Genomic DNA, 24,068 nt, shown 5'->3' with positions numbered 1-24,068 from the left:
TCAGCTCGGGTACATCTTTAAACACACTTCCTGTGAAATGTTATGGTTAATCTCACAAACCACAACGTTCTTTTCTCTCATGACAAAAGTACAATATAGTGCAAAAAATAACATGAAGCTTGAGGGAAAAAAAAACAGTGTGGTTGGTGAGATTGCTAGAGCAAAAACACTTTGAGCAATGCAAAATAAAGAACATCTGAAATTTATATTTTGTTTAAAATATTTGCATCCTCAGGATATGAATGAGAACTTCTCTCTTAGCTGTTTGCTCAAGTATTAAGTTTGTTTATATATCAAGACTTCTTGTTTTGAAAACGGTGAATATGTTATGATTTTGAAACAACTGTATTATGTATAATGGCATTTTGTTTATATAAATTGAGGAGACATTATGCATGTTAGCTATATTGCATTGATACACAACAGACCAGATAATTATATTCATATTTATATAGGCCATATACAAATATATACCCTACTGTTCAAAAGTTTGGGGTCAATAAGATTTTTTAATGTTTTTGAAAGAAGATCTTATCAAAGACTGCATTTATTTGATATTTGAATATAGACCTTATGCGCCAGAGAAACAAGTGCGCCGCCATCTTTATAATATTGTCCGTTTTTGCGGTAGCTCTGTATATTTCTATGGCATCGCTGCTGAAGAATAATTAGCTGGTTGTTGTAGAGTTCATCAAAGTTATCGTGAGCATTGTAATGTTTAAAGCAGATGTCTTAATAAATGTCAGTAGACCCAGAAGATTTTAAAACGAGCAGTTCATTCATAAATACGTAAGATCGCTGTGGAAATACAAACCGGAAGTCAAAAGACAACGAGCGCAGCGCTGAAAAGGGGCGGGGCTACATAAGGTCTATACAGTAAAAAGAGTAATATTGTGAAATATTACAATTTAAAATAACTTGTAATTGGCAAAGCTGAATTTTCAGCATTATTACTCCAGTCTTAAGTGTCACATGATTCTTCAGAAATGATTCTAATATGCTGATTTGCTGCTCATGAAAATACCTCACAGGTTTGGTGTTTGGCTTCATGTCTTGCATTTCATTCTGAGTGGTTTTGGGCATGTTTTTTGGAAAGGGCCCAGCTCAAGCACTCAAAACTTTGAAGTCATTATTGACATGGACTTTGATGTTGTCCTCCATCACTTTTGAAGATATGAAGGTTCACTGACAAGCAGAGGACACTAGTTAGACATCAAACATGATGGAGTGAGCGACCAGCATAAAGCATTTGTTGTGTGGAGTGCATTACCAGGGTTGTCACATTCACCCTCTGAATAATGAGATCCTTTACTGCTCATCCTGAGACGGCATTACAAAGAGTTTGTCTAAAACATTTCTAATCACTTTCTCCACCATCTTTAACAAGCATGTCAGAACGCAGGGTTATAGTAATACCGAGGTCCAAAATCTGCGCTTGCTTGGGGGTCCGGATAGATTTGGATTCTCCTGATCTAAGACGTTTCAAGGGCAAAAACAGAAAAACAATAGCTTAAAAAAAAATGATTTTTTTTAATGAACAATAGCATTTGGGTTTATGGTAAATGATAAAAGAATGAGAACCCAATTTTCATTTTTAGGTGAACTATCCCTTTAATTTTTGAGCACAGACCAGCCTTGGACATATCAATATACAGACACTTAAGGGTTGCTTGTAAAAATAATAATAAGTAATGTGATCTGTTTGGAAATAAGACCATCCTAGCCACAACCTATAAACCCAATTGTCAAAGCCACACATTTGACCACGTTCTAGTGTAGATCTGAGAATAAATGTAATTTACCGAAAGGCTATCAAAAAAAAAACAAAAGTAACCAAGCATAAATTCTAACAATGAGCATAAAAAAAAAAAACTTAAGCACACAATTGAGGCAAATCATTTTTTTCCTAAAATGCCTAAGCCAAAATATGTCATCAAAATGGTTGGGTATAATTACCTCCCAGAACTGTTGGACACGATTGTGTTCCCAAACATCAGGCATTCGCCTCCGAATGAAAGCTAAATTGACAGCGTTTATTGCTTTTCGTCTACGGGATGTCTGAAGCGCAAGTTTTATTATGGATATTTTGCACCAATTTTCCAGGAAGTGACGATTTTGTTCTCTTGAACACGAGATGGAAATGGTGCTTTATTTGTAAATGTTAACAAATACCACACAAGAGAAAATACAATATCAATTATTTCCCCAAAGTACTCTTTCTAATGTTCAGATTTTTAATACCATTTGCTATAATATTTATTAAAATATTCTGTAATGTTTTAAACATTTATTTATTAGACTTTGGCCTGTCATGATGCATTGCTGCAAGTTTGCAAACTTCCTATGGTCAATATATTGAATGCATGATAAGCAGTACCTGTTTTCTGGGTCAGGGACAGTCATACTGCGGGTGATGTAGCACATTTTGAGGGGGATGTATCTGCGGTCGCCCTGTAAGGACAGCGAGGGGGGGCTGGGGACATCGAAGTGAGGACTGCCGAGACGAGGGGACTCAGGAGGGGGCGTCTCCCAGCCGATCTCAGACACCGGTGAGCCTTTTTTCACATATGGTGTTGCTTCCCGCATGTATTTCACTGGAACAAAAAAAGAAAGGGGTGAGTTGAGGGTTGCAACATTATCAAAGTATCTGAACTACAGTACATTCGCACATTCTCTTCATCTAAGCTTCTTTGATGGAAAAAAACAGTATCGGTAGATGCACATACCTAAAGAGATCAACAGCTCTGTGAGTTAATTTTCCATCACATGTGTGCACTGGGCCTTAGCCAGTCAGAAATGAAAGCAGGAAACCCCTACGCAAACCACTTCACTGCCACAGCTGTCCTGCATGAGGAAATCAATTCACCGCACATTTGCATACTATCCTATTGCATTTCTAGACGATTACTGCTGGTTTTATGACAGGGCAATGAACTTGAGGCTGAAGCATCTGCACATGAACTTGCTGATAAGATGCAATAAGGGGATTACAACTGCCATGCTTCTCAGGTGAATGTCACACTGAGGGCCAATTATTCCCATTCCATATGACAGCTTAATCTTTACAGGAAGCTGTTGACCATGTGAGCACAGAGCTATTTCACAATACTAGAGGCATTTCACAATTACCCATAAAGGAGACATATTAGAATGGGCTGTTTGGCTATTTGCATGACATCAATTTGGTTAAAACATAATCAATCTGAATGCCTGGGGCAGCATACCAGTTGCATATTACATAAATGCTTCTCTCGACAAACACTTATATGCTGCAGTGTGCCAAGTAAACAATTCCTAACTTCAGGACCAAGTAATAAAAGAATGATTTATGATGAGAAAACATTCAAAATTATATCTGCTAGTAGACACTTTCCAAAAACAGGGTACACTTTAGTTTTTATTACTTTTTAAAGGACTAAAGACACAAACCCTATGTTTTTTTGTTTGTTTTTTTTATTTTATTTGACATTCACATTAGATATGTTATGCCTGCTACAGACTTTGGCAATCCTATAAGATCATTCATTACAAATCACACTGTACGACATGGATCTAATAAACTTTGGTACAACATGCATGTAGACTGTATGATGGCACCTATTGAATTGTAAAAAAAATTAAAGGCAAGTTAGTATGGAAGAATAAAACGTCATCAGCATGCGCTAGAGGTAAACAAATTGAGCAAGATGAACCACACTTTGGGAATTGTGGTTTTTATGTGTGCTGAAAAAAAAGAAGAGGAAGCAAAAGAGAATAATATGGCTAGGAAAAAGAGGCCAACTTGGCATGCCAATTTTGCAAATTGAGCTTGAGGTAAGTAGTTTTATGTTTTAGCGCCATGTTGCGTTGATCAATACGCCATTTCATGATGCATTTTTATTGGCTAGTCAGTAGACATAGGTCGTAACACACTGTCAGAAAATTATCGCAGGCTATCTTTGATTGCAAGACCGTGACAACGGCCATCTTTGAACCTCTCTCACTGTACGACGTAGGACCACAGTTTAGGAGCCACGACCACAGAAATTGCCACGGTTGGTCTTTCTTCTGGGACAACATAAAATAATGAATTTTAGGTTGTAAAATTCATTAATTATGAAACAAATTCAACTGTAAAAGCTCATTCACACCAAGAACCATAACTATAAAGATAACTATAATGATAATTATATTAGCATCCACAACAGCAGACGATAGCGTTCTGTTTATTATAAACGTGCGCAGTTATGTTGTATTTAAACGTGCACACTTTTTAAACTGATTCTGATTTGCTGTCAATGTTTTTATTCATCAGCTGGAAAAAAAAAAAAAATCGCTCTGAAGGTGATTCCAATGATTTATCGTTCCTTTGTCATTTTCATTATAGTTGCAGTATGTACCTTTCTATTCTCATAGAATTAAAATGTTATTAAAACTTTATAGTTATCAATAGTTATTGTCTTAGGTGTGAATGGGCCTTAAAGGAATGTTGTAATCAAACAGCTGATGGTAGCCATTGACTTCCATAGTAGGAAAAAAAAAATACTATGGAAGTCAATGGCTACAGTCAACTTTCTGGTTCCCGACATTCTTTAAAATATCTTCTTTTGTGTTCAACAGAAGAAAGAAACAGGTTTAGACTTTTTTGGGGTGAACTATCCCTTTAAAGCAGCACTACAGAAGTTAATAGTGTCATTATTCAGCTCAATTTATTTCAATGTTGTTTCATTTCAGTTTAATTCAGCTCTACAGAAGGTAACAGTGTCATTATTCAGATTCAATTCAGTTCAATAACAGTGTCGATGTTGTCATTATCCAGCTCAATTCTGTTCCAATTTTGTTCTCAAATAATATAATATAAACACAACAAATTTATCATTGCATTTTCCAACAGAGTTGCAAAAATTGCAAACCTCATGTAATATTTAGGTTGTACCTCCTTTGGTTCCTTTTTTTTACTGACCATTTGTAGCAAACTTTTTTTCAATAATTTTTTTTATTGTCTGCATCCAATCACTGTTTTGTCTAAAAATGTATCCTGTATCTAAGATAAGAAGCTTGTGCTATTGCTCAAGTAACACACACACACACACACACACACACACACACACAGAGAGAGATAAGTGAAGAGAAGACATGCATTTTCGGTCTGCCTCTAGCTATACTCAATAAATGTTATCATGACCTTCAGTTTACATGTTAACACAGGAAACAACTTGCAAAGCTGGCGTGTCACTAAGGCTAAACATCTAAATGATAATCTCTGTCTTCACAACTTCACACTGATAAGATTAAGAACAAAACAAAGCAAGATAACTTTATAATCCATGTACTCCATCTGAATGCGGAAGCACAGAAGTGATTCAGAATGTCACTGCCAAAGTCTCACATGTAACTGTGTACTTCAGGGTCAAGGATTCTTCAGTCAGCTCTTGCATAAAACATTACTACCCAAACTTTAGAGTCCACCACACAGCAGGTGGAACTCTATTCACAGGCCTAAAAGCTCCTGTGGTCCTTTATCCTCAAGGACAAACTAAGAGACTAGCTACAAACACAAACTTATGAAAGGATTTTTTATGTTCTACAAAGGCAAAGGGGTAACTTTGCGGTAAAACAGTTACATCTTATTTTTGCTTATTGACTTAATCATGTTACTTCATTGGCAGTCAAAAGATGTGTTACTCAAATCTCCTAGACGCAGATAACTTTCTGAAAAGTCCTAAAAAAAAATCCTGTTGAAAAAAAAAGTTGGGTTGAGCCTGTTGGGTCATTTTCTGGGTTATTTTTTTTTTCCAGTGTTGGGCAGTTTTTGTGTTACCAAGCCACTGGGTTAGTGGTTAGGTCAATCTCACTGAGAGTAGAAATAATACACACCTGACAGGGTAGAGAGGAAATCGTTGAATAAAGTCGTTATTTTTGTTTTTGCACACAAAAAGTATTCTCTTTGCTTCATAACATTAAGGTTAAACCACTGTAGTCATGTTGACTATTTTAACGATATCTTACTACTTTTCTGGACCATGAATGATGGTAATTACATTGCTTTCTATGGGGGATTAAAAAAAACCTCTTGGATTTCATTAAAATCTTAAAATATCTTAATTTGTGTTCCTAAGATGAACAAAGGTCTTACGGTTTTGGAACGACATGAGGGTGAGTAATTAATGACAGAAATTTCATTTTTGGGTGAACTAACCCTTTAAAATAATAACCCATGTACGAGGAAAAAATAATCTAGTATTACTATACTACCATAAATCAACCCATTATGCTGGAGTTAAATGAACATACCAACATACTAGGTTAGAATTACCCATGGCTGGGTTTGTCCATATTTGACCCAGAAGTGGGAAATTGGGTTACTTTTGACCACACGCTTTAAAAAGAGATTTACTAATGCTGTTGACTTTTATTCAGGGAGCAATAGGTTTCTCAGATTTAATTTTGTGATTTAGTTCCAAGCAAAATGTAAATTATGAAAATTTGCAATGAGAAATGGTAAAGCGTGTTTATGGTCGGCTGCCTTTAACATATGCTATTTAATCCATGTTTTATTGAAGAACAGTCCATGACAGATCCATTTTTCTTGAACATTCACACTTGGGAGTGGACGTTAATTGCTCTCATTATGATGTGCACTCAAGAGAGAATGTTAAAGTGCAACAGCTGAGAGCACCAACAACGAGAATTTAAGTAGGAACTTCAGTTGCATGACCACAGTAAGCACCACTGAAATATCAAAAATCTGTCACTAAAAATTCAAATGCGGCATTGATTCACTTACTCATTTCAAAACCTGGTAAATGCAGTTACACCACTGTGGAATGAAGCATAAATAATTTTGCTGTCAGGATGATGCCAAACTAGTAGTAGGATTCAATAGGGCTTTAGTCATTTAACAATGTTCAACTATTTTCAATACCTCCCCTACCGTTCAAAAGTTGTGGGTCGGTCAGACTTCTTAATGTTTTTGAAAGAAGTCTCTAATGCTCACCATGGCTGCATTTATTTGATCAAAAATACTGTTAAAACTGTAATATTGTATTCTAATCTGAAATATCTATTTTCTATTGTAATATATTGTAAAATGTAATTTATTCCTGTGATGGCAAAGCTGAATTTTCAGCAGCCATTACTACACTTTTCAGTGTCATATGATCCTTTAGAAATCATTCGAACATGATTATTTGGTGAATAAAGTTGGCATGAATCAGAAATATCAGTATATCCAAGTGAAATTGCTTCTCGAATAACAAAAAATGTGGATAGATCATTGGATGGTTGTGGTTTGCATTGCTGTGATGTCATGCGAGTGACAGGCTGCCCCGCCCTCACGCCAGTAAATACATCATCAGAGAAAAGATATTGCTGCAAGAGGGAGGGGATTATTTAAAAAATAATAATGATGTGCATGGATAAATCTTTTATAATAAATACTGCAATATTATATAAAAAAATAAGAACTGTCGATTTGGATTTCATGGTATTTAATAATATTTATTTTTATTTTTTTTTAACAGCAGTGAACAGTATATAAAATGGTTTCAACCAAATATGCCACTATATAACCAATTATCCTATATAAACTATGTTTTATGTTTTATACATAAGCAATATTAACTACATAGGTAAAAAAATACATGAAATGTAATGAAGGTTCCGTGAATTAGAGTTTTGAATTGAATCACTGAAACTGGCAATGTTGTTTAATTCTATATCTCCAGCAAAATCATTGCAATTAGTAATATTGCACAACTAACATGATCACAATTACTCACCCTCATGTTGTTCCACACCCGTAAGACCTTCGTTCATCTTCGGAACACAAATTAAAATAGTTTGATGAAATCCGAGAGGTTTTTTTATCCTCCATTGAAAGCAATGAAATTACCACATTCAATGTCCAGAAAAGTAGTAAAAACATTGTTAAAATAGTCAACGTGACTACAGTGGTTCAACCTTAATGTTATGAAGTGACAAGAATACTTTTTGTACGCAAAAACAAAACAAAAATAACGCCTTTATTCAACAATTTTTCCTCTTCCCTGTCAGTCTGTTAAGCAGTTGGCACAGTGCTGCGTTTCCGTGTTTACGTCCGAACGGTGGCTCATTATTGGCCGGCTCCTGCGTCAGCATCACATGCATGCTAAGAGGCGTCAGCCAATACTGAACCACTGCAGTCACATTGACTATTTTAACAATGTTTTTACTACTTTTCTGGACATTGAATGTGGTAATTTCGTTGCTTTCAATGGAGGATAAAAAACCTCTTGGATTTCATCAAAAATATCTTAATTTGTGTTCCGAAGATGAACGACGGTCTAGCGGATGTGGAACGACATAAGGGTGAGTACTTAAAGACAGAAATTTCATTTTTTGGGTGAACTAACCCTTTAAGAAGAGAACAGCTGGGTTTGAAAAACAATATTAAACCTAAATGACTTCTGCTCCAGTTTGTGCATTTAAAACATGAGATCAATGTTACATGAAACCAGTTATTCTAGTCTTATGGCTGCTGTTCAAATAACTTTATAGTTTACCATGTGGAGTTGACTTTATTTGAGAATATACATTCCTTTGTCTCCTGGCCTTTGTTGAAGGGAATGTTGGGAATTGAAGGGAATTAACTGGCTGGAAATGATACTGCTTTGGATGTTTTGAACTTACATTTCCCTTAACCATTAACTAACTCGGCAACAAGTACTGAAGTAAATGTCAGAACGGCTGAGCTTGCATGTACTGCAAATGTGTTGTCCCTGCTCACAGTGTCTACTGCATGCTTTGAGGATGAGGTCATGTGACTGGTGAGAGTGGTCTTCTTACACGTTTCCCTCCCTCTGTAACAGACTAGCCCTCATTCCAATTCCCGTCTCATTCTTTCTCACTTTATCATTTATTTACAATTCTGAATAAGTGAGTGAATGAGACAGAACAGAAAGCATAAGGTGCCACATTCCAGAAATGATTTATTCGTGCCTTTGGCTCATGCATCTATCTTAGGTAAGATAACTAAAACAGTTTGCAGAGTCATGCCGTCACACTTTGCACTAGTAATATCGAAAATGTTCTTTGACTTCCAGAGAGTTTCATTATCCCTATTTCTTTGTCTAGGTTTCTATGGCGAGTCTTCGCTTACGATTGTAATTGGGTGTTTTTAGAGAACAGTGATTCTAAAGCATATCTAAGAATACAGATGCTAAATTCATTTTTCTCTTCAAAACATCCCTGGGCTACAGTACTATTATTTCTATGCAATTATTTTCAGTACAATATTGTGTTGTAGAACACTCGTCTAAACATGGACAGCTTTTTTGTACGCTGTGTTTATCTCATTACAAGCTGACTGGGTTTTAAAGAATGGGATTCTTCATTCAAAAAGGAAGAAAAAAAGCCCTTTTCGGACTTCAATTGGCAAATTGCTAATTTGAGGCATGAATTTTGGAAGCATAGTGATTCAAAAAAGATAAAAAAAAGTCCTTTTACTTGAGTCATAGCTAGAGAATTGGGCTTTTTTGGTGCACACAGGTAGCTATCAACCTGTCAAATCCCTTGAGACTTCGCTCATTTTTTTGTATCATCCAGAGACCTTGACTTCAATATGACTAGCTCTGTAATTTTTCCAAAGACATTGACTTGTCCCCCAGGACAAATGTGTTTCTCAAGAATATATATAGACAAAGACTGTGGAAGGGCATCAGGAAATCTGTTAAAAGACGACACTGTTGATTGATAGAGTGGTGACAGGGTAAAATACAAGTTGGGTGTTGTAAATCTGTAAGAGTAAAAGGATGTGCAAATATTTCTGGCAAGAAATGTCAAAGTGAATTATTCAAAGCCAAATCCCAAGGACAGGGAATCATGGGCCTTGATTTGACATGCAAAACTCGCTTGCTTGAACAAATAGCGAGCTTTATGGACAACAATTGTTTGATATATTGGATGCTCTGTTCACTGAAATTGTTTTGCATTTTTCTAAACTACTATATGTACTTAATTGACCTATGTTTGACACTAGTTGGAAGTTTTGTTTTAAATCAGAATTTCTGTTTGAAGATTTGCAATGATGAATCTAACTAGTGAAATATGTTTCATCAATTTTTTAAAGTGTACTGATGATAACATGAGTGCTCTACAGGAACCAAATTCTCCTTTTCTGCTTTTCAAAAAAAAAAAAAAAAAAAAAAAAAAGGGGAAGAAGAAGAAGAAGAAGAAGAAGAAGAAAGAAAAAAAGTGTCAAACCTGTTTTTAATTTAAAAAATTAGTCTTTATATCAGATATGTAAAAGCTTTATTAAAGGGATAGTTCACCCAAAAATGAAAATAATCCCATGATTTACTCACCCTCAAGCCATCCTATCTTCTTTGAGATAAACACAATCGGAGATATATTTAAAAATATCCTTAGTTGTGAATGGGGGGCGGCATTTTGAAGTGTAAAAAAATGCATCCATCTATAAAAAAAAAAAAAAGTAATCCATACGATTCCAGTGGGTTAATAAAGGCCTTCTGAAGCGAAGTGATGCGTTTTTGTAAGAAAAATATCCATATTTAAAGCTTTATAAATTCAATTCGTCTGAAAGAAGATAGTCATATACACATAGGATGACTTGAGGGTGAGTAAATCATGGGATAATTTTCATCTTTGGGTGAACTATCCCTTTAAGGGAATATACTTGTTAATATACTTATTAATCATCATTTACTCACCCTCCTGTTGTTCTTTCTTTCATGGAATACAAAAGATGTTCATGCTACTCTTTTCCAAACAATGAAAGAGAATGGTGACTAGAGGGTTGTCAAGCTCCAAAATTGACAATAAATAAATAAATAAATAAAAATTTGTCAATACTACTAGAGTGCTAAATTCCAAGTCTTTTGAATTGTATGAGAGATTTGTTTTGAACAGGACAAAAATTAATTTATTATTCACTGAAAATCCATAGTCAAATTTGGTGCACCAGGATTGGTTATGAGACACATGAGATCCAATGAAGTTTAAAAGGATAGTTCGCTCAAAAATTAGAGTTTCTTTCTTCTGCTGAACACAAAAGAAGATATTTTGAAGAATGTTCGCAACCAAACAGTTGCTAGTGTCCACTGACTTCCATAGTATGGGGAAAAAAAAATAAAATTATATATATATTATATGTGTGTGTATGTATGTATGTATATATTATGGAAGTCAATGGGCACCAGAAATTGTTTGGTTGCCAACATTCTTCAGATATCTTCTGTGTTCAACAGAACAGAAACTCACACAAGTTTAAAACAACTTGAGTGTGAGTAAATAAAGAAATGAATTTGATTTTCAAAGTGAACCATCCCTTTAATACCATTAACCTCAAACCTGATGTCATCAAACTTGATGTCATATTTGACATCCCCTGGTCAGTGTTCACTATCACCCTACATGAGAAAAAGCCAACACGCAACACTTCTGTCACTTACGTCAAACTGAGGGTTATGATTAGGTGTGAACATTCATGCTTATTCATACGAAATTACCAATTCATAAAACATTTTCTCATGAAATCGGGTTGGAAAAAGCAGCGTCAATACTCTGCTAAAGTTCCCCGTTTGTGTTCCATTGAGGACACCAAGTCATATAATACTGGAATAATATGAGAGAGAGTAAATGATGACAGAATTTTCTATATTATTTTATCCTGCTAGACAAACGTGGATACCAACATCTGCCCATCAATGACTGAACCAGAGGCTGATATGACCCCCGAAGGCAGTTCAATTCTGAAGCATGAGGATATGACAAAAAAAGTTCAGCACATCTGTGTTCACTTAGTCACAACGACATCAGGTGGGGAGCTGCACAGTCACTGAACAGGCCAAATATAGATATGTAACCTTGGTATCAGTTGAATGAATCAGCGTGAAAGCAACAAATTTAAATGTTTAGTTTCCAAAGTAATCTTGCAGAGTTACTCTCTGTCATGCAAGCCTGTCAAACTTTTATGGGGTTTCAACAGGGAAAATGCAGAAATCAAAACACTGTTCTTCTCCACGGCTAAGTTACAATGCCCTGTTTAACTGATTTACAGAAAGTAATCTGACCCTCGGGTCAGTGTACAGGAAAATCCTTGAAGTGCTGGCATGGGGTTAAAGTCTTGTGTAGCAGACAACAGCTAATACAACAGCATGTCCAGCAGTACGACTGATAGTGTAAGAGTATTTACATAAATTTTAAGATCACAAACAAGTCACAAATACAGGAATACGGATTACAACAGTAATCCGTATAAGGAACCTTTAAGGAACTATAAGGAACCTTTTGTAAATTGTTCCATGGAACTTTAGGTTCTTAGTAGATCTATCAATGCCAGAAAAAACATTATTTTTAGTGTTGTGCATGTTGTATGCTTCAGTTCTTACAACAGCATGTCCAGCAGTACGACTGATAGTGTAAAAGCATTTGCATAAATTCTCCAATGCCACTAACAATATACTCTGTGACCAGGATCAGAAACAAGTCACAAATACAGGAATACGGATTACAACAGGAAGCATTCATACAATACCATCTTTTACAGAATAAATACAATACATTTGTCTGAATTGGTGCACTTAATGTGAATTCTCCAATATTTTGATCTCAATAACAAAAAATATTTTTTATAGCTCTTAAATTGGGTAAATTAAACAAGTTTGCATATTTTGCGCATGGTTTGAAATGTCACATCTTTTTTCACTGAATTTCATGTGCCAGGTATTTTGAAGGGTTAGTTCACCCAAAAAATGAAAATTCTGTCATTAATTACTCACCCTCATGTCGTTCCACACCCGTAAGACCTTCGTTCGTCTTCAGAACACAAATTAAGATATTTTTGATGAAATCCAAGAGTTTTCTGACTCCTCAATAGACAGCAATTTAACCACCACTTTTAAGTTCCAGAAAGGTACTAAAGACATCATTAAAGTAGCCCATGCGACTGCAGTGGTTCAACCTTAATGTTACGAAGCAATGAGAATATTTTTTGTGCGCAAAAAACAAAACAAAAATATTGACTTTATTCAACAATATCTTCTCTTCTGTGCTGGAGTTCTGACGTAGAACCTGGAAGCGCTGGACATAAACAGCGTAGAAGAATGACACAGAAGAGAAGATATTGTTGAATAAAGTCATTATTTTTGTTTTTGCGCACAAAACTTATTCTCATCGCTTCATAAAATTAAGGTTGAACCACTGCAGTCACGTCGACTATTTTAATGATGTCTTTACTACCTTTCTGGACCTTGAAAGTGAAATTGCTGTCTATTGAGGAGTCAGAGAGCTCTCGGATTTCATCAAAATATCTTAATTTTTGTTCTGAAGATGAACGAAGGTCTTACGGGTGTGGAACGACATGAGGGTGAGTAATTAATGACAGAATTTTCATTTTTGGGTGAACTAACCCTTTAAGTCTAGCTGCTGTTGCAATGCAATTGCTCACATATACGGATATGTCTCTATCTAACCGTATTTCCAAGGAACCTTAGCTGTATTGTGAAAGTCCTCAACATGACTGAGCGTAATGAAAATTATAAATGTCCCTCTGAAATCTGTGCTATGCTTTTATGATGCACTCAGAGGGAATTTCATAGCTTTGTCACTCTCAAGGGTGCTTTCATCCTTAATGTACGACACTGGAGGGCACAGCAAACACGTCCATTACTCCAGCAATGACCTTCCAAATGTGAAAGCAAAAAGTGTGTTTGCAGTACCCTAATGTACAGTCCTGCTAAAAAAGCACAAACAACTTAAACCAGCCTGACCATAGCTGGTTTATGCTGGTCTAGCTGGTGTCTGAGATGGTAGTTGGTTTAGCTGGGCAACTTGCGAGCTGGTTTTGGAGAGGTATTGTGCACAGACCATCTTAGACTGGTTTACGATGCCACAGAAGAACAATTCTGGGTTCGACATAGAACCTTTCAGTGAACAGTTCTTAAAATAACCTATTTTTTCTAAATGTGAAGAACAGAAGAACCTTTTTCCACTATAAGGAACCTTTTGTAAATTGTTCCATGGAAATTTAGGTTCTTAGTAGATCTATCAATGCCAATAAAAACATTACTTTTAGTGTTGTGCATGTTGTATGCATCAGTTCTCACTTAGCAGGTTCCTAACACATCTGATAAACCTCTAGACTTAAACTCAACAGCCCCACTGCGTTTTTCCTGTCCTTACCTTCCAGCATAACTTCTTTGCCTGCTTTCTTCAGCACCTGCACCGCCTCGTCGTGAGTGGCGTCCCGCAGATTGATCCCGTTCACGGACAGTATCGCGTCCCCCACGTAGAGCGCTTGAGTCTGATCCGCAGCCAGACCTTTGAATATTTTACTAATAAGAATAGGCATCTTGTTCTCCTTTCCGCCTTTGATGCTTATCCCTAATCCACCGACCTCCTGTTTGATAACTTTGACACATCTTTTGCGGTTCGCAATCGCTTCGGGCACTTGTGAATCCGTAAAAGGAGTCCATACTCCGGCTTTGGGACTGTTCGTGGGGTCCGGCTGGTCGTAGGAGCCGTTGGTGGTGATGCCGTTCAGGTTAACGCTGGTGTCTGCCGCGGGCTCCTCGCAGCTGAGCGTCAGCGACTCGTCGCTTAAACTCGCCAGCACCGCGTGCCATCGCTCCCGTACGAGCACCTCCAAACATGCACTTTTCTGCACTCTGTTACCACAAACCGCCATCTTTGAAGCATTCTTATAATGCCATGTGATTTCATAGACACGGACAGGACTTCACCCTCGACCAGGGAAAAAGTTGTGATTCAGGTTGAATAGTTTCAGCCCTTCTACAGGCTCCACATGCATATCCTCTTTGGGTGGAGCAAATGTCTGAGATGTCCTGTGTAGCCACGCTGAACTCTCTCTCGCTGTCAGGAAATGTTTGGATTGAAGTCTGTGTGATTCATTCATCTAAGTATATCATTGATCACGGACATGTTTTTAACTAAAATGTGTTTAGCACTTCCTCCTCTGATGAAAGACGGCCATTCAAATAGTTCAATCGGCTATATATAATCGGATATTTGGGTTCTTTTCATGTTTGAAGTGTGAATTGGCAGTTTGTGATTCATACGATGACTTCCAAGGGATGTCGACGCTGTTTTTAAAGGAACGTATAGCTATTATACGTTCCGTCTAACGAAAACTGTTCCTGCGATTACCTCGGGCGAACGCAATTTCGGTTCACGAGCGTTTATTTACCTCATGCAAACGCGCAGCACTTGTAATCATACATTTGTAGTTACCGAAACATCTGAAACTTCAAATATAATAAAAGTTTTATTTAAAAAGAACATGTTCTTTTAAGACCGCATTAACCACCCATAATTAGCACCTTTTGTTTACACGTATGGAACATTGATTTCCGCTGGTGTAATTCATACTAATTGCAGTACTGGTTTTGAATGAAACTGAAAGTTGGTGTGCGTCTTCACTGATGTTGTCTTCATAACGTACGTAATGGAAAAAGTTATTTATGATGATTATCTACAAGCAAGGTGACAAATAGGATATATGTAAACAAAACGCTGCAGTGAAAGGTAGTCCACTAGACCGCACGGCTTTCAGTCAGTGGCGCTAAAAGTAGAGTTTTTAGTGCCATCTAGTGTTTATTCTTGGTTACTGCACTAATATGCCACCAGTGAAGAAAAGTTATATATATATATATATATGTATGTGTGTGTGTGTGTGTGTGTGTGTGTGTGTGTGTGTGTGTGTTTGAGTTTAAGTTTTTGTGTATGAATTAAATTATCAGATTTCACCATGACTTTTTCTAAGGTAGCTTAATTCTTTTGTATCCTTCCTTTTTTGCATTTTATTAACTTATTGATATGTATTCTCTTATTTCATTCTTACTCTGTCGATTTTACTATATTATCTTGTATGTGAACATTTTTGTCTACAAGTCTTAATTGCTAGGCTACTGTCAAATGTAGAAACAGAATAAGATTTAATTTTTAAATTACCCAAAAACATAGCATAAAAACATTAACTGACAAAGTTATGCAGTCATTTTTGGTCTAAGCACTTGTTTATGTTTGTTTGTTTGTTTATTTAATTATTTTTTGATTGTTTTAAATTAATATAGTTTTTGTGCTTGACTGACAATCAAAGCTAGAAAAATAAATAGCTGTAGACTAAATTGGCTCCTCAAATTAGGCATTTTCTGTATAGCAGGTTGAATTGACAAAACTGATGTTGATTCGAAAATGTTTGTTTGTTGCACTTCCACTCTAGGTAGTTAAGAAGCTGACTCAAACACTTTGATCTAAAATGTATCTGAAGTTACTGAGAACAACAGTAGTGTTGCTGTGAGTCAAAGGTGCCCTAAACATTGTTTCATGTCACTCTGGGTTTGATTAAGATTAAATGAAGGATTAAGAGTACTTGCATTAAATTTACAAGTTAACCCTACTACAACTTGCAGGAATTTGTGCTTGTAATTTACAGGAGCTGCTGTACCCAGGGGAATGTTTTTTTCCTCATTTCTTCCTTTCTAAATTGTGCAAGTGCTTTTTGTCGGTCCCTCACCATTGTGAAACAGCAGGGAGGCACATGCAGCTCATTAGAGTTTAAATAAAAGGCCATGTTGAAACGTTAGTGCTCTCCTGTGTATGGTGAGAAGAGAATGACTCAAGGGTGAAAGACGGATTCAGCGATGCACTTTCATTACTTCCTCACTGCCATCAAGATTCTCTCTATGTGCGGTTTAATCATAAGATGATCTTAAAATAGCCTATTAAATAAATCAGCAGTGACGTGAGAATTATTCAATGACTTTTTTTCTAACAGTATTTCTGTCATAATTTTAATTTGAGATTTTAAACGGGACACAAGATGGTTTTTAGCCTTTATAAATGTAAGTGATAAATACATTTGATTTGTCGATGTACTGTCCCACACTGATCCTTAAAGTCAGCATGAAACAGAAGTTGTGATAGTCTTTTCTTCCCTATCCAAATTAATCAGCTACTCAAACAAGAAAAAATGTAGGGCGGGACTTGATTTTGTTCATCAGGAATTGACTGGATGGTTGTGGTTGCTGTGATGTCATGTGAGTGACAGGTTGCCCCGCCGTCACGCCAGTAAACACCTCATCAGAGAAGAGATCGCTGCAAGAGGGAGGGAAAGTTATTTTGATTAACGATTATGAGGGTACATTCTTTTTTTAAATAATGATGTACATGGATAAATCGTATAAGAAATGCTCCAGTATTCCATAAAAAATAAGAATTGACGATTTTTTTTTTTTTTTTTTTTTGGCCCTCGAAACTTTGCTAATGTGACCACACAATGCTGAAATGTTGACAATGCAGTAAACATATATATATATACACTTATAAGAAGAAAAAAAATATATATAATTTTTAGTATATTAAGTATATATGAAGAGTTTGGTTCCAAAACACGATAAACGCCATTTAAAAAAACAAAATCCGCCAAAATCAGTATTGTATCTGGTCGGTATTGAAAAGTCAATTTTTTAATTTTACTCAAAATGCGATATTCGTCGTGTTATTCTGCCATGTTTTCTCCCTTTCTTTCCAAACCGCGACAAACGCCAGTCTCCCTTCTCTGCAGAATGCGATGTATCCGCTCAACTAATCACAGCGCACCATTCCATGCACTGTAAACAGTAATGGCGGCGCTCTGAATACACCCGGCATCCTAGTTTTTCTTATCTGCTTTGTACTTTGTGATCAACAAAAACAGGCATTGATGAACCTGTGGTGGTTTCTGCGGTGGGGAATGTAACGCAGAGTTGAAATGTTGTTGCCCAGAAAAACAAATGTGTAGAGCTCGAGGAAATGATGCACGTGAGGCGAGAGCTGGCGTGTATTTCCCCGGGTTTAATAAAATGACTTATCACACTCGTCCGCATACATGGGGATGAGTGAGAGAAAAGGATCCAAATAAACATTTAACTAAGGTCACAAATAGAAAAAGGAAAATAAAAGGGAAAAAAGTACAAAGTCGATAGAGCGGTTATCTCTTCTCCTGCTCACCGTTCACGTTCTCTTACAGACGCGCACACTCAATGCACATGCGCAGTTCACAATCTACCACAAATTATTGTAAATGCTCTAAGTGACCGTTACAGGAAGAAATGTAAGTCATCGAAATGTAATCGTTTACGTGAGGAGATTGAGGAGATTAAGAAGATGAGGCACTCGAGTCGGGAGGAGGAAAAATGCCGGCTGTTGCTTGTTCCACGACAGCATCAAACTTCTGTCAAAAACTGACAGGTCCCCAAAACTGAATCATGAACAGTTTTTAAAAGACGTTTTTAATACCAATGTACTCGGCAAATGTGTTTATTTTAACCGTGCGGTGGCGCCAGATACTCTTTAATCAGTAATGACAAACAGAGACATAATTAATTTATAACATTAACAAGATGAATTCATTTTTGGAGCGACAACTGAATGTATTTTTAGTCAAATGCCTGTATATAAGATTAGTATTGACAAAGTTCAGAGGCTGTCATATATGTGAATCAACTTACTTTGTTGTGTATTTTCAATATGAAAAATAACTTTTATATTGATGGATTGATTGCATTTAAAAAAAAAAAAAAGTGTGCATTTTGGGGGAAAAAAATAATATGTTTTTATAATAAACCTTTTAAAATCAAAATCTAGATTTGAATTTTTAATGTTTTTATAACCAAAAGATGCTATCTGAAAGTTTGAAACAGAAAATAGTGGTTTTCATCTTGCCACTTTCTTGGTAAAGAAAACATTTTTACTCAAATTAGTCAAAATGGATTTATAGCGTTTTGGAACCAAACTCTTCATATAGTAAGTGGATCAAATCCTTTCATCAAAGTTGTCTTAAAACCTTTAGACAACTTTGATGAACTTTTTTTGATCCACTTCAGATGTTGAATACTGTATGTTAAGTTCCTCCAACCTTTTGTTTTTATTTCTCTGCCTGGCTGTCATTATATTGTTGGGTACGGCTATTGCATTGCATCATGGGAACATCAGAGTGGATGATCAATCTGTAATGCAATAAAAGTGTATTAGCCTACTTAGAAATTCAGTCCAAGATGTCAGGGCGATCTATTAGAAATGTCTATTATATCAGCATGTGTATTTTGGACATCTTTAGTCTAGTCTGGGATTCTGCTGTCACATTCTTTGCAGGAAAACTGTACTAAGATAAATTGCCAAGGAATGCTAAACTTCATTAACTCCAGCAGAATAAAAAATAACAGTATAAGCAATAGGTAAGCACAATGTAGTGTTTAAGGCATTTAAACGCACAATCCATCATAGCAACAACTGACACTCCATTTGTAGCACACCTTTAAACAAGCAATGCCTACAAACTTGCAAACTGCCTTGTGGTCTGAAACAAAAATCTTATTCCTGGCTTCAGATGTTCTTTCTGTCTAAACTAACACATAGTTTGCTTTTAAAGCTAGGGTAGGCAATGTTTTTCATAAACACTTTTTGTTATAGGCCTACTGGTTGAAACTCTCTGCACATCCTGATGCTCTGAAGGGAGGGTGGGATCTTTGCTTTCAATGCTAGCTTGCTATTGCTAGCCTCTTGAAATGTGAAATTGCCTACCCTGCCTTTAACACTTAAATATGAAGATGAACACTGATGCCAAATGCTCTTTGTTTTCAAAAGCTCAAACTTATTCATGGAGGCAATGGAGGCATAGTTTATAGGGAGCCATATTAAATGCAAACTGCAAATTTGGGGTATGTGGTGGTCTTATCTGCTAGTGACATGCAGCACTATATGTGCCAAAAGCGTGCTCATTAAAATAACACATCTAAGAGGCTTCTAATGTCAATTATGGATTTTACTTTTTACGGCTTTTCCTTCTCTCTCCACCCAACATATTTTTAAGATCATGAAAACAGAACTTACATTGCCAAGGATTCAACCAAATTTTACCTTGATCATAAAAGTTGTCAAAATATGGAAATGTAGAGCAACACAATTTTAAGAACACCTTATATAAGGTAATTAGAGAAAAAAACAGCTTATACTGCTTAAAAAACTCTCTGGGGAAATTATGGTGTTCATGAATAAAACATCAGTTCAACCTTTTTTTTTTTTTTTTACAATTCAATCAACTAATGACAAAACAAGTTCACCTATGGGGCTATAAAATAGAGCTTATGGATGATAAAAGCAGTGGCAAAATAAGTAATTCAGGAACCTCTTTAATATATTGCTGTCATCAGATCAAAAGGATATACGTTTTTTACGCTGTTTAAACACCTTTAATATTACATCGCAAAATGTGTTACAGCTCAGTTGTTTTTCACTGTACTGTGATCACTTGAACAGCATTATGATCTTATAAAGTTATATAAATTATGATTCATGCTTTGAAAGAATAGCATATACCATGAGTGTAGAGCCTGTTGGCATTGCTATGGCAACACAATAGCCTTCCAGCTATCATAGACTAAAATTCCAGACATGTGAATTGCTTATTTTGCAAATGCTGTGAAAGAATTATATATATCACAGTTTCAATGCAAAATCAAACTAGCTGTGTATACTTATCCATTTCATTTTAAATATTTTGTTATTTTCAGCTGATAGACTATTCATTTGCCAGAAGCATTGTGGAATAATATTATCTGAGCTGGTGAATAGCAAGGTGTGTAAAGTAACATGGCCACAAGCTGACCATCAAAACATATTGGAAGGTTACTGCAATATTTCTCTTTCCATTGCATGATTTAAGTTCATTAAAAGCATTTCTGTGCTGTACTGTGCTGCTTTACATCATGATGTGCTTTTGTATAGGCCTATGTGTATGCATTTTTTTTTTCAATCAGGCTCTCAGATGTCTCTCTCTGTTCTTATTTTGAGAGACAACACTACTGTTTTGGCCATGTTTTTGTGCAAATCAGTCACCTGACAGGTCTGCTTGTAAAGACCACTCTGTCTTCAAGTTTCACATAGTGCTTTAGACCAGGAGCAAACTGGGGTCCAGGAACAAAAAAGAAAAAAATGTAAGATGTAAAATGTTAGAAATAAAAACCAAACAAAAAAAAAAAAAATACTTCAAATTATAATAATATTTTACAATATTACTGTTTTTTTATTGCGATTTTTATCAAAGAAATGCAGCCCTGTTGCGTATATGAGACTTATTTAAAAAACAATCAAAAATCTTTCTGACCCCAGACTTTTGAATGGTAATGTATATAATATATACACTATTTTTTGCTATGTTGCAATATTTTGACCTTAATTCAAAAGCTATATTAAAGTTAATCTTCACACCTTCCACTGTCTTATGCTAAGATAAGACCACTCTGTCCCTGAGCAGTTTCAGTTTTACTAAAAACAGGTCAGTAGCATCATATTCTGTGGATGCCTTTGCCACCTCTCCAAGGGCTTCCATTGTAGGAGCAGGATGGATTACTAGTATAAAAAACTAGTATAAAAGAACTGAGCTCAGTAAGTTCTTCTGGTTCTCTCTGGTGCTCTCCTCCTGTTAGCATGTGCAAGATGTTATTGTAAAGCCCATGTGGAACCATTTGATGGCTCCTGGTTTAATTCTCCCTGTGTGGACAGCATAATACTCACCAAACTGCTCTGATACCGTTCCTGGAAGAGTAATGACTGTCAAAGTTGTATGTGTAAATCTGTTTAAAATATTTATGTGTTTTGACAATGTATAGTGTGCGTGTATCAGGAGGAGTGGGTGTATGGCAGGTGTTTAGAGATAATGATCATCAAATCCTCAAAGTTCACTTCTGTTGGCATGTATATTAAACCCAGAGTTTTACAGTCATGGTGTGTGTCATTATTGGAAAAGAGTTTAATTGACAGTAAATCCAGCAATATAAAATCACATCTGGCTACCCCACTGTTTGATGCCAAAATAAGAGCTGAAATTAAAAGATTCTGAAAACACTCTTTGTTTGTTCTGATTGTTCTAAACCTGACAAATAAACATGACATTTAGTAAATTACATTTTTGACAACATTGCAAATGACTGTCATTGAAAATTGTTCTACAGAATTAACCATTGCGCGTCTCCGAGCATCACACATTCTCAACTGAATCATTGTTTTTGAACGAAATGGTTGAATGAATGATTCAATGATACACAAAAGACAGTAGTCGCTTGTCACCACCTACTGGCAAAGTTGGTATTGGATGACCTACATTTTAGACAAAATATTGCAAAATATTCATCCACAAACAAAAATAGTTCCATAGTATTACTTGTGGAGTGCCACAAGGGTCTGTTCTTGGCCCTCTGCTATTTCCAATATACATGCTGCCTCTTGGTAATATTATTAGAAAACACTTTTTCTACTGTTTTGCTGATGATACTCAGTTATATATTTCATCATGATATATTTCATCTCTAAATTATCCAAGTTGGTACACTGGTTACCTATTAAGTTCTGTATTGACTACAAAGTATTGTTACAGACCTATAAGGCCCTAAATAGTTCAGTTCCTGTGTATTTAACCAATCTTCTATTGCCCTACAATCCATCACATTCTTTAAGGTCACAAAACTCTGGACTTTTGGTAGGAAATCTAAATCCACTAAAAAAGGGAGATCATTTTTGCATTTGGCTCCTAAACTTTGGAATAGCCTTCCTGATAATTGTTGATGCTCAGACACACTCTCCCAGTTTAAATCTAGATAAAAGACACATCTCTTTAGCCAAGCATTCACATAATGCACCTAATAACCGTGTACACCAGTTATATCAGATGAAATGCACGACTATCTTTTGCTTGAAATGTTATGAACAGCAGGTACACTAATTATTTTCCATTTGCTTTTCTATCTCTACCTCAGGCTGCCCATCCCAAGATAACTATAAAGAACACCTGTTCCAGTTTGGATCCAGCCTCTTATGAAGATTTCAGATGACCCAACACCTGTGAAGTGATGACGCCAATCCCTGCGAGGACTTCAGATGACGGCAACTCTGAATGAACACGCACCACTGCCAATTTTCTATATATTGTAATCATTATGATCACAACTTGTAATAATTACTTTAATAAGATCATTGTTTCTGCCTAAATGAATACATGATATTAGCTAACTGCATGATTTGTATTATCTTCCAACTGTACATTTTTGACATATGGACATTACTTTGGAAGAGTCACCTCTGATAACAGATTACTCTAAATTGAAATGTAGAAACATGGATTGTTCTATAAAGCTGCTTTGAAACGATATGTATTGTGAAAAGACCTATACAAATAAATGTGAACTGAATCGAATTATTAACCGTTGCATTTCTCCGAGCATCGCATAGTAGTGGTTTTTCGCTCCTGGATAAATTTTTTTAACGAATTGGATGAATGAATGATTCATAATACACAAAAGACACTAGTCACTCATCACCAATAGTGCCATCTATTTGCCACTACATTATAGACACAATAGTGTTACTTTAGTTTTTTTACTCCGCAAATGTTTGTTCCACAGTGGAATTAACTGTCATGCGTCTCCAAGAATCACACAGCAGTGTCGTTTTGTTCCCAAATAAATCATAGTTTTTGAATGAATTGGTTGCATGCATAATTCAGTGACTCATTATAAACAAAAGAAAGTTGAGGACTGTGTCTAACTGTTGTATACATTTCAACCCTATGACATTTGTTTAGTGGTTCTAAAATCAGGATAACTGTAGATTAAACAATTTTGCATGATGACTAAAGTGCAGTTTGTCACTCACACTCTTATCGTCACTCTTTGTGTTCTCACAGATTTATTACCAACACTCTCTGTTAATCTCTCTGTTCAGAACACACCCAGAAATGCATGTATCTGTGTAAACAGTGTAATTTCATACTGCTAATGGATAATGGCAGTCTCTATTTTGGCACTAGTTAGATGTGCAGTTCCAGAAAAAAAGACATGATAAATCCCTTCAGACCAAATGAGCTCTCATTCTCCTTTTGTCTGTAGTCATTAGGAATAAACCCTAAAAATTAAAATGTCAAAATAATATTATTTGTTTGCGCTGCATTATCTGGCATGGCAAAACAGTCTTTTTCCATTTGAACAGCACACAGTTTAAACACCCCCCTTTTCAACACAGCTGTCTGGATTGATTCC

The 24,068-nt window shown here is 36.0% G+C and overlaps 1 protein-coding gene across 2 annotated transcripts in view; it reads right to left on the bottom strand.

The window, feature by feature from the left end:
- Nucleotides 1–14,849, bottom strand: part of sntb1 (syntrophin, basic 1) — a 41,490-nt gene extending 26,641 nt beyond the window's left edge. The window contains exons 1-2 of one of the 2 annotated variants that reach the window (XR_007925650.1): nt 14,161–14,849; nt 2,378–2,594 (exon numbers count right to left, since the gene is read on the bottom strand). Coding sequence is in view for 1 of the 2 variants with exons in the window: in XM_051866494.1 (XP_051722454.1) it covers nt 2,378–2,594; nt 14,161–14,665 (722 nt within the window). In the remaining variant the exon portion in view is untranslated. The remainder of the gene's footprint in view (nt 1–2,377; nt 2,595–14,160) is intronic. The other variant, XM_051866494.1, reaches the window with a different exon arrangement.
- Nucleotides 14,850–24,068: the final 9,219 nt, after the last annotated feature.

Source organism: Ctenopharyngodon idella, chromosome 16 (assembly GCF_019924925.1).
Source record: "Ctenopharyngodon idella isolate HZGC_01 chromosome 16, HZGC01, whole genome shotgun sequence".
NCBI classification, from domain to species: domain Eukaryota; kingdom Metazoa; phylum Chordata; class Actinopteri; order Cypriniformes; family Xenocyprididae; genus Ctenopharyngodon; species Ctenopharyngodon idella.
Note: the sequence above shows the minus strand (reverse complement) of the source record. Positions and strands in the feature narration are given on the sequence as shown.